Raw genomic sequence first — 12,135 nt, 5'->3', positions numbered from 1 at the left:
TATATGTATACGTATACACGAATGAAGTTTATGCAAATGTTTGCTTCGATTATGATCGACGTAAACATGCATTTCTTTGAAGACTGCTGCGCAGAGCGGTCACTGGTTCGGTGTCTGCCATCAGCCCTGCGTCTCGGTTCGTGTCACTCTCGTTCGGCGCCTCTTCACCACCGACTTTTCGACTAGATGTCTCCTTTTCTGGAGAGGCGCGGGCCATCGCGGAAGCTGAACGCGCGTTCGCTGCATCCGTCGCTTCTCTTCCCGCAGCCTGTCGCTCTGTGCGCGGCGTCGCTGATGCGTCACGTTACGCAAGAAACACAGCCGCAGGCTTCCGCCTCCGTTCTTCTGTCTTGCCGCGCTTCTTCGATCCTTCGCGACCCGCAATCAGGAACATCGAAGGGTCTTGGTACAAAGGTGGTACCTGAAAGAAAAACGACGGCACCCACAAGTCAAGATGAGTTGACGCGAACGAAAAGTCCTGTGCGGGACCAAGACAAGAAGGAAACAGATTTGCGTCAGGAGCCGACCGCGTAGTCCCTGGCGACCTGCCTTTGCCTTCCCTCTGTCCAGTCAGGTACGAAAACAACTTGTGTTGTGCGTTCAGATCTCCTCTACGCACAAATGTCTCTCCTGTTTAACGAAGCGGTTTTTATTCCTTTGAGAAAGAAACTCGCCGTTTTTATAAGCAAAGAATCGCTTTTCTTTAAGAGAAGAAACCCGTTTTCTAGCAGAAAAAGAGCATGTTTCCGATGAAAAATCTGTGTTTTTTTGTCGAAAGAATACCTTTCTCAAAGGAATAAAAACCGCTTCGTTACACGAAAAGCGCTTTCGTCTTTTTCTTCAGAAAACCAAGCTCTCTAGAGCGTTCAACTCAGTGTCGTTCCTAGACCCTTGGCTTCCATCCCCGTGTAATGAAGTCGGCGAGGCGACGCGGCACATGCCCAGCGAGACCGTCGACAGGTTTGTCGAAAATAATGAAAGTATACATGCACACCCGCCTTCGAGGACCTGCGGCAAAATGTCCTGGTCATGCGCTTGTCAGGGACAGTCCTTTCTGAGAAAAACGTCCTCTGAAGGTGAGAGGAGGTGAGGCGAGTGTACACCTCCGGATTCGGTCCTTCACGCAAGATACGGCGCTCCTGCAGCAGAACTCGATGAAGTTCCACGAAAAACGCGGCTTTTGCGTGACTCGGCTTTATTTAGATGAAAGGTCGTCGAACACCACTGTGAGTTAGGGCAACGACTGCACAGTGAATGTGCTTTTTAGGCTCGGAGGAAAGACAAGTTGAGAGGCCTACCCAGAGCACCGCTCGGTACTTCGAAGAGTTGCTCAGATGCTCGTGCTCCAGACGCACTACAATCCACTGCGGCAAACGGGCAAGGAAGGAAAGGACGGTCGAGCGATGAAAACAAGGAAAGACAAGAGGACATCGCAGTGGAGAACGGGTGAGGGAGTTCAGCGAAGAAGCGTCAAATGCGGTGGACCCAGGAAGCCGCCAGAGTGAATAACGCAGACGTGAGGATGCCGGTGTAACGTAGAAAGACCGTAGAAAGAATCTGAAAGTTGAACGAGCAAATGCGGCGTGTACATCGAGACATGATGGATGGACTGGCTGAAGCACACCTAAGCGCATGTGAGAAAGAAAATGCGAAAACGAAAGTCAGAGGCAATTCGACAGGCACCACGGATCTCGTGGAAGCTGCATGAACTGAGGGTGAAACAGCCGAGGCTGAGGAGAAAGAAAAAACAGGAAACACCTGGGGAAGAGAACAAGAGAAGAAACGAGGAGAAAGACGGCGAAGACACGGAAGGAGAGACGGTCGAAGAAAAGTAACAGTCTATGGCGTCTTCCACTCAATTTGAATTCCATGCGTCCAGGAGCAGATGAGAGCTCAGATAAACTCTCTGTGTGTAGGTAATTCAGACCAAACGAATCGGTGAGAATGAGCATCTGTCTTTGACATGAATCACAATAATCCTCGTGAAATACTAAGACTCTTTGTTATTCGGTCAAGCCTGCAGGGTCTACCTCGCAAACACAGCGACGTCCTTACCGCTGCTCGTCGACAAATTTCCATCAGGGAAATAACCAGGATGAGCAAGTTCCCCCGTAGCGACTGCACGCAACAACGTAGGAAAGAACGGCGGAATACACTGGGAGGAAACAAGGACAGGGACCAGGCAGACGGACATAACACAAAGAAAGAAACGCGTTCATGGACCTGCGTGACCTCAGCATTCAAACACAAACGCACGCAGTACAAGACACAGCACAAACCTAGGCACCGGGAACTGCAGGCTACCATCTATATCGATCTTTATTTCACCTAAATATTCTGTGTACAATTAATGTAAAGCACGACCGATCCAACAATCTACCTACAGTGCATCAATCTCTATCAAACGCATCGCTCTACATATAAGTATGCATGTGTGGATATATTCTTATCTGCCAGTATCTCAGTACGTGACCGTATTCTATATATAGCTGGACGTACATATATGTATATATATTTTGTATTTATATATATATATATATATATGAGTCCGCAATCAGTTCCCCGTGTCATCAAGTAGCAACATCGACGTATAGTTTCTACTTGAGTATCAATTTACACACATCTTTGTAGAGTCTCTACATCAATCTTGCTAGCAAGTAGTCTATATGGCAATGGACCTGCTCGACTATGTACTGGGCTAGAGACGAACAGAGACACAGAACGTAGAGAGCTGTTCAGAGATACTGACAGATAGGAGGAAACGTGCGAAGACAAAATAATCCTCTATATATTCACGACATTTATATATTTGAAATACATATATTTCTTTATTCATTATATATGACTATGCTTATATTATTTATATACATGTATTAATATGTACGTTTACCTGTATTATATATATATATATGTAACTATATTGGTACTGCATTTATATTCTTATTAATATATATATATATATATATAATGCGCCATGCGCGCCTGGGAGATTGAGAGGCCGCACAGCTGTGCGGAGTCAGTTCAGAGAGAGAGAAAGCTGAGAACATAGGAGAAAAGAGGACTTTGGAATTTCCGTACGTCGAAGGTGGAGGGCATCAGCGTCATTGCCCACGTGAGGCGTCCAATGAGATTTCCAACAGCGATGCTGCGATACATCCAGCGAGGATACATCAGACAGCTCTGAGTTCTGGAGAAACGAAGGAAAGGACATACGAACGAGAGGCAGAACGGAGATTCAGAGGCAGAACGGAGATTCAGAGGCAGAACGGAGAGAGAGACACGGAAACGCAAAGGCGTCACAGGGCGACAACTGCGAAACACACCTGAAATGAGTAGCAGCGCGAGGTGACGAGTCGAACAAGCACAGAACATAGGAGACATGCGGAGAGGCGGCATGGGGAGAGAAAGCGAGAAACCGAGCAGGAGGCGGATCCGAGACAAATGAACGAGGAAAAAAGAAGTAATGTTGGCGTGGAACGTCCACAGCTCATGGTCGGATGTGAGAGAAAGAGATCCCCAGATCAGACAACCTGGAAGGGGAGGCCCAGGTCGAAGCCTCCATACTCACATACAGACGCCGAAAACACTGTCGAGAAGCACATACATACATACATACATACAAATCCATATACATATATAAATATATATATATATATATATATAAATATGCATGTACACCTGTAAATCGCGGTGTAGAACACCGCTTTTACATTCACGTGAAACGTTCGATTTCCAGTGTGCACGCATGCATCCACACAAAAAAAAAACATATATATTTGTGTAGCATTATGCATCTCGACGCGGAGACAGTGGTTTCTTCTGTTGAGTACCAAAGAGGAACGGCGTTTTCTCGGAAGAGCCCAAAGGCATGCAGATGGCGCCTACCTGATGAAGTGGTCGGGGTCCGGCATGAGTCCCCAGTCAACTTTGATGTCCCAGGCGAACATGTAAATCGTCCCCAAGAGATAGGAGCACACCCAGATGAGGCAGACACCGTACGGCGACACACCCAACGCTTGCCTGTTTTTTCCAAGAATAAACAAACAAAAAGAGCACTTATACATGCGCGTAGCGATCGCTCTATAACCATACCTATTCTCACATAAAAGAATTATACATTTATTCTTTTCACCAAAATACATAGAGATACGCGTATGTATCTATCTATCTATTTATCTATCTATCTATCTATATATATATATACACGTATATATATATATATATAGACATATACACATAAATATAACTCTATCTCTCTCTCTATATGCGCATATATGAGATGGGAGAGCCCCCAGCGGGAGTGGCAGAAGCGTCACAGACTCCAGCATACGAGAACGAGGAGCAAAGCTGCGAGAATGCCCAGAAGGACGTTCTCTGAGAGCGCAGGGCAAACAAAACAAATTGGTGGAGCTCCCGGTAGGTGTTGCGGAGACGGGCAAGGCTGGGAGGAGACGCCGAGGAAGGAGAGAACGAGAGAGGAGCCACACAAGTCAACGGTGCAGGTGACTTGCTATCGGGTACGCATGGCGCTGAAGCGGGACATGGGGGACCATGGAGTACGAGAAGTGCCAAGGAAGTTGAGCACGATTCGCTCCGACACCGTTCATGCGCTTGTGAGAAATGCAACTTCCTTTTTCACGGAGAAGTTTTGCTCGAGCCCACCATGGAACGGAATTGCAGAAGATGACGAGGAGACCCGAGACGTATTTCCCAGCATTCATCAAGTGCATGCGTTGTGCCTTTTCGTCGTTTCGGCTTCCTCGGTATCTGCTCGAAAGGAACAAGTGACCAGTCGCCATCCGCATGTGAACCGGACATCAAATCCACACCTGCGTCGTCTGCCTTAATGACACATTCCTTCTCACGAGAATGCACAAAGACACACGAACATGATTTTACATACCCAACGGGATACATGTGAAGAGAACAGCACCTATCTTCCACACATGTCTCTCTCTCTATATATACATATATATACATACATATATATATATATATATATATACACCTGCGTATGCAAGAAGATACACATGAATATGTGTCTGTGTAGACACAGGGGAGAAGAGATACCTCTCTCGCTCTCTCCATAAATTCATTTCTCTCTCTTAATATATATATATATATATATGTATACATTTATATACGTCTATATATATATATATATATTTATATATGTATATTTATATATATATTTATAAATGTGTCACAACGCATGTGTTTGCTGTGTACGTGCCGCAGCGAGAAGTGGTCTCTGGACGCAGAGAGAAAGGCGCCGCTCTCTTGGCATCGACGCCCATGCTCGAGCAGTGAAACGCATAAGCAGGAGAAGACCATTAAAGGAGGACGAGTTCGCACGGGGCGTCCACACGGAGAAGCCAAAACGAACACAGAGGAGAGGAAGCGAGGCAGAAGAAGAACGAAGAAGAAAGCTACCTGATGATGCACTGGCAAAAACGAAGATAGAAGGGCAGACCACCCAAGAGCGGGCGCATGAACGCGTCGCCTGCATAAAGAGAAAAACGAAAAAAAACCTGAGAAGATAAAGTCTCATGTTATGCATGCAACAAACAACGCTTCCACGCACCGCGGCGGCTATCGGAATGTGCAGACACAAGCATATATATATATATATATATATGTCTACGTGGAGCACAGGCGTGGACAGGTTGGAGTACTTGTGGCCGAAGCAACGGGAGCCTTTCAGATTGACATGCGTCGCCTCGGTAATTATACAGCTCCGTGTGTCTCCTTAAACATGAATCTATACATATAACGATATGTGTATAGTTGAAACATGCACGTACAAATCCACATAAACACTGATACACTTACATATATATATATACACTGATCTGATTAACTGTTCATGACAAGGAAGAGGCTGCAGTGGTAGACGCGAGCGCCTGACAGAAAACTCCGCATTTACCTAAGACTCGAAGTCGATGGAAGGCACGAGCGGTGAAGAAATGAAAAGCTCTGGAGCGTACCTGGGCACTGTGCCTTCGTGTCGTGACTCATCCCCGTCCTGACAGGAACAGAGGAAGAAGGGGATTGTTTGACGAAAATGCGTCTCTTAATCGGTGATTAAACATCAATAAGGAGCCGCCGGCCGTCCCTCGCATGCTCCGACGGACCTGCCGGGTGACCGGCGCATGCAAGAAATTATGATTTCATTTCTGTCAGACTGGTGTTGAGAGAAGCGAGTCTCGGAACGCACGCGTCGGCACCTCTGCTTTATGGACGTTGTACTGCACATGCGATAATGTACTTCGGGAACAACCGTCAGTTACTGCGTATCATTTGCTTCTTAAAATAAACAGAAGATTCAACAGCTGCGCAGATTTTCCTACACCAACCCACCCGCCGTTACATTATATATATATATATATATATATACATACAAGTAAGTATGCTTGTGTAAGTGTACATATACTGTCGAAGGCTGTATGCAAAAACAAGCCATGCCCATGTGATATCCTCCCCGCCACCCCCCATCGCCCTTCCACAAACATGCATACATATATCCAGACACAAAGATATATATATATATATATATATATATATAAGTATATATATATATATATATATATGTGCATGCAGGAGTACAGGAGTATGGAGCACTGCAGGGGCAGATGAGTACAGGCGTCTGGTTCTTTTCCATTTACCAGTAGAAACAGAGAATGTAGTGCAGATCGTTGAGAGGCTTTGAGAAAGACGTTAAAACATCTCCAACGATGTTCTGGACGAGCTTGACGTCGGAGACGGCAAAGACGCTGCATGCAGGCAGAGTCCGAGAAGCGAACGAGGTAGAGAGAGCGCGCGAGGGGCGAAGGCAAAGCAGACACGGGAGAAAGAGACGGACGCGGCAGAAGTCAAAGACTGGAACTCCAGAAGGAGAGAAAAAGCAGAAAGAACAGCTGCAGACAGCTGAGAAGAGAGACGAGACGCAGACCCAAAACACGACAGAGGGAAGAAAGAGGCAGGAAAACGGAGCGGGGACGCGTGGACGAGGGTAGCGCGCGCTGCTCAGAGGAAATCCATGAAAAAAACAGACTGGATGCGGAGGTGCAAAATGTAAACTGTGGTCCATGCGTCGGTGCCAAGAGAGGAAGCGTTGTCGCTTCTCGGCGGGACGTACCCTGCGAGAAAAACTTCTTTGAAAATGGAGAGAATGTGTCTCCGGTAGGTAAAGCGAAATGTCGGGTGAGGCACGACAAGCAGCGCCAGTTGAAGGAGGATGAGAGCAGGCATGTACGCCCAGTATCTGCAAAGCGGCAGCAGCGAGAGGCGGAAATCTTCAAACACAGTTCAAGAGACGAAGAGAGAAGCCGAGCAAACAGAGATGCAAGACGCCGCAGAGCGAGAGAACGACGAAGGCGCATGTCTGACAGGAAAGGAAGGCAGACATGAGGAGACGCCGAACGCCAGGACAGCGGGGAAGGCGCGCGAAACGACGCAGCCTAGAGAGCAAGTGGAAAAGGTCGGATGCAGAGCCAAGCGACGCGGAGCTTCAAGGTGACAAAGCACGGAGCAGATGCAGAGGACAAAGATAAACATACGACTCGCGAGACGTCCCCGGCGGAAGACAACTCCAAGTCAGATGGCGTTTCTTACAAGTTGTGGTCCCCGAGAATCGCGAATTTATAGTCGAGAAGAAACATGGCAAAGGTGAGGAGGAAAAGAAGTTGCTGGAACGCAGCAACACCAAAGAGCGTCGTCGAATCAACTTGACACTTAGGGTCGATGTCCAACAGAAATCTGAGAAAAACATGCACGCAACCACAAAAGGCTTTTCTCGTTCCTATCCGTTGCTGTCTTTTCTAAGACGTCAGCAGGGCAAAAACACAAACTGTGTATTTCGTCTGCCGTCATAAATCAGACCATCTGACCAGGACTCGAAGCAGGGACTTCTCGCGCCCACTTTTCGAAGGCCGAGGCGTTCAGGTTCCCTGCATGCAAATAAACGACTCGTCATCTCGGGCGAGAGAGGCGAACGCAGAAGTTTGTAGCGTCGCCTCTTTCTCCATGTGGACTCCCCATTCAACCTCGTAGAGGCCTGCGAGGATCTCGTGTCTGCACAAACGCGCTCTCTCTGTCCCCACAGAAAAAACTCAAAGACGACAGACGATTCAACTGACTTGTAGTTCACACCGAAGTACTCCATCGCGGCGACTGCAGCTGCACCCGCCATCGTTGCAAATGCGCAGTCAAATACAAATCTGCAAATACACCAGAGAGAAAACAAACGGATATACAGAAACCGCGCAACGAAGAGGGCGACCTGAATCAAGAAAACGAGTCCCATAAGTAGTCACCAAAAAGAACAAAGATTGATATACACACATGTATATATATATATATATAATTATACATATGAATCCGTACTTCCATTTAGAGATATGCCTACATGTAGAGCTACACACATGTACATATATATATATATATATATATATACGAGGACGAATAAAATATACACGCCTACAATTTAAAAATAGTCAAACAGCTTCTAAAAAACCAAAAAGGCAATCTGCATACGTGTAGTGCCTACCGGTGTAACTTTATTTGAAGTTAAATGTTCAAAAGTACTTCTACCTCCGCCTTTGTCGCACATATATATATATATATATATATGCATATATGTGCATGGATGTATACATATATATTTATGTGTACATATATTTATGTGTATATACTTGAGTATATATGTATATATATGTATATACACGGAGTTGGGCACAGAGGCTTAGAGAGTCTGGAGTGGTTTTTTTGGGAGCTTCGCGTTTTGAGGCGACGTGAGAAAACCTCACCGGTAGATGGGGAGATACGCAAGAAGAGTGTGTTTTTGGTAGCGGGGATTTGAGGCCGGTGCCAGAGAGAGAACAAGAATGTTGAGGAGGAGAATGGCCATGCAACCCATGGCGAAATACCGGAGCTTGTCTCGGATTCCAAAGCAGCCGCCCTGCAAAGTGCATGCGCGGACAGAGACGCGGTTCCACGAAGGAGACGCTTGCAGGAAAACGACCTCGTGCTGTTCGTGAACGCGAAAACCCCACCCGCTCTCCCGGTTGATCCCTAAAATGTAAAGAGGCAACACCCGCCCTCCCTCCACAGTGACACTGAACAGTGCACACAGAGAAAGACCTTGAGTGATGCAGGTGATCGTCTCGAGGACCGGAGCCGAAGACCACAGAACTAAAAAGGCGCCCACAGATGCCGATCTACAGAAAACGAAAACCGACGAGGCACTTGCCATTGAGCCTCTGACACGCATGCGTATATATATATATATATATATATATATATATGCATCTGCGCGTACAGATCCCAGTAGACCGGTAGACAAATAGAAGCATCTTGGGCTGGTGTTGCTAGAGTTGAACATGCACTCCGAAAAGGAGCCGAGGGGGGATTTAGGATGGTGCATGCAGCAGCCACTCGGTATGGTCCTCGCGAGGAACGGCATCTTGTCGAAGAGCGTTTCCGCGACGAAGGTAAAGTTCGCGTACTCGTCTTGCCAGCATGTCTTTGTGAACAGACATCTGAAGCTGATGAAAGGTGCAGGCACCTCGGCCAGCATCCTTCTCGCCGGACGCCCTGCTCAGTCTGCGGTAGATTTCCAGAACTTTGCTCTGAACACAGACGCATGCAAGGCGAGAAAAAAACCATCACGGAAGACAGGGAATGGGGCACCAGAAGACCCCCCACACGGCGAGACTGAGGGGAGGCGGCACTGCGAACGGCGGATCGACAAGGAAAGGGAGAGAGACGAGGCAGAGCAGGAAGGAAAGCGGCGCTGATTTGGCAGACACGAAGAGGCGCTGTAAAACAGAAGCCTGCGCGTTTTCTCGCGATCGGGACACAGTGATGGTGAGAGAGACAAAACGCGTTTCAGACGACAAAGGGGAACAACGCAACGCGCGCGAACGCACCTTGATTTTGGCCGGAACCACGAGGTCGCGGAGACGAGCCTGATAGCGCTCGAAGGCGTCTTGCAGGAGATGCGTCTTCAACTTCTTGTCTCGCTTCTTCAATATTTTGTACACGCAGATCATGTTCAACTTTGCGAAACCCTCGAGCTTCTCCAGAGTGTCAAGAATCGAGAGCACGACCCGTTCGTGGCGACGCAGATACGCTGTCGTCTGTACCAAGGAAACAGAACAAGGATGTTTCAAACGAGCCTCCTTCCGTTGACAAGACACAACAACAGTCTCTCTCCCTTGTTCAGAAATATACATGTTGAGGTAAACAGACAGATACTCGTATATACATATACATACAGACGTATCCGTGTACGCGATGAGTCTGTTCATAAGCATAACGATATATATATATATACATATATATGTATATATACATATTTTATGTAGAGAGGTAGGGTGGAATGTGCAGGACTGGAGAGTGTGGAGGAGAAGCGGTAAGCGTAGAGGAACGGCAACGTTGGATAAGAGGGGAAGCGACGTCGCATTTCCAGATGCAAGCAACCTACCGCTTCCCTTTGTGCGTTTTCACCTTCCCGGACGTGCGTGTCGAAGAAGACACGGCGCTCAGATTTCGCGACTTCTTTGTCTGTTATCTCTTCTCCCCCTTCCTGGACTGTCTCGTCTCGGAGTGGCTTCCCCGCGTCTTCGCCTCCTTCCTCGCCAGCGCTTCCTTCCTCGGCCTCTGCTGCCGCGCTCCGCCCCTCTCGGACCTCTATCGCCTTCAGCTCCGCCTCGACTGCCTGGAGGCGGTCGACGAGGAAGACCAGTTCTTCGTTGAAGTGAGCAGCAACCTTCTCCACTTCGCTCTCCAGGCGAGAGTCGAACGCGTCAACTGCAGCTTCTCTCACGCGCCTTACACTTTCAGCTTCTCGAGCTTCTTCTGCGCGGCTGTCCTCGACACCGCGACCTCCTATCTCCTCGCCTCCACCCCACCATGCAGAAAAGTAAAACAGTGACGAAGCAGAATGCGCGACAGCAGACGAAGAGGAGGAAGAGGAAGATGAAGAAGAAGAGGAAGATGAAGAAGAAGAGGAAGATGAAGAAGAGGAAGACGAGGACGAAGAAACAACACCAGGAGATGGAGAAGAGTTGGAGGACTCGTGGCAAGCAGTGGATCTGCAAAGGACGAAAGCGAAGACACCACATGAGAAACGCGAAGAAGGTTGAGCGACAAAAAAGAAACACAGAAAAACTCTATGGAAAGAATATATATATATATATATATATATATATATATATATATATGTATCTGTCCAAAAGCCCAGATGAGGTCCGAACGAATAAATTGCAAATTTGAAATTTTACTCGAATGTTTCAATTTTTCTTTAATCTTCTTACAGGCGCGTGCTGCCACTGTCGGCGGCCGCAGGGGAAGCTGGCGCGTTGGCGACAACGTGAGGCGCAGATTCAGGTTCGTCTGTGGCGGCATCGCAGATTCCTGGGTGACCCTCAGCTTCTTTGCTTCTCGTTTTCTCCAGTTTCTCATTCCATCTCCTCCACTTCTCGCGAATGCGGTCTTCCTGAGCTTCTGCCGAGTCTATCTCTCTCTGCAGCTGCTTGAGTAACGACTTCAGAGCTCCGTAGTCGATGTATGCTGCCCGCCACTCGGGAAGCGCGTAGGCGCGGAGCTTGGCTCCGAACTTCATTTTTGAAAATGCAGTCCACGGGGACGAGAAACGTCGACGGCAACTGCGGAGCAGAGAGGATCGGATGGGCAAACAGAGTGAGCGAGGACGACGTAAGGAGACAAGAGCGGAGCATAAACAAGAGCGAAGAAGCAGGGAAAGGAGAAGTCCAGCTAGGCAGAAGGTGAAGGAGTGGCGTCTGCAAATGAAGACGTGAGAAAGGGAGAAAGCCAAGGGAAAGAGAAGAGGAGACACGCGGATGCACAGGACGCAGAAGAAAGGGGAAAGGACCTCATCTCCCAGGTATGTTCGCGGGAGAACGGGGAAAGTCTAAAAGCAAAAAACAATCTCAAAAACGAGAGGAAGGTTGCTGCGCGACACCCTCGATTCGAGCGGCGCAGCGGCTCGGCCGAGGTCGCTGAAGACGAGCATTTCTTTGAGCGGGAGATACGAACAAGAAAGGAAAAGAGGAAGGAGACAGAGACGCCCGGAAGCGAAAAGAAGACATGGAGAACAAAAAGTGGAGACAG

The 12,135-nt window shown here is 47.9% G+C and overlaps 1 protein-coding gene across 1 annotated transcript; it reads right to left on the bottom strand.

The window, feature by feature from the left end:
* Nucleotides 1-304: 304 nt before the first annotated feature.
* Nucleotides 305-11,830, bottom strand: TGME49_248550 (SPX domain-containing protein; the record flags this gene model as incomplete). Its single annotated transcript, XM_018780868.1, has 17 exons — nucleotides 11,319-11,830; nucleotides 10,487-11,096; nucleotides 9,930-10,139; nucleotides 9,507-9,629; nucleotides 8,808-8,959; nucleotides 8,139-8,219; nucleotides 7,615-7,758; nucleotides 7,139-7,264; nucleotides 6,666-6,773; nucleotides 5,988-6,025; nucleotides 5,434-5,503; nucleotides 4,663-4,767; nucleotides 3,886-4,020; nucleotides 3,079-3,187; nucleotides 2,056-2,118; nucleotides 1,299-1,364; nucleotides 305-421 (listed from the first exon to the last, which is right to left on the bottom strand). The coding sequence occupies exons 1-17, from the start codon at nucleotides 11,624-11,626 to the stop codon at nucleotides 305-307; spliced, it is 2,565 nt and encodes an 854-aa protein (XP_018635006.1). The 5' UTR covers nucleotides 11,627-11,830.
* Between the last annotated feature and the right edge of the window lie 305 nt (nucleotides 11,831-12,135).

The sequence above is a fragment of the Toxoplasma gondii genome, chromosome XII, assembly GCF_000006565.2.
Source record: "Toxoplasma gondii ME49 chromosome XII, whole genome shotgun sequence".
Lineage (NCBI taxonomy): Eukaryota > Apicomplexa > Conoidasida > Eucoccidiorida > Sarcocystidae > Toxoplasma > Toxoplasma gondii.
This window is presented reverse-complemented; position numbering and strand designations above follow the sequence as displayed.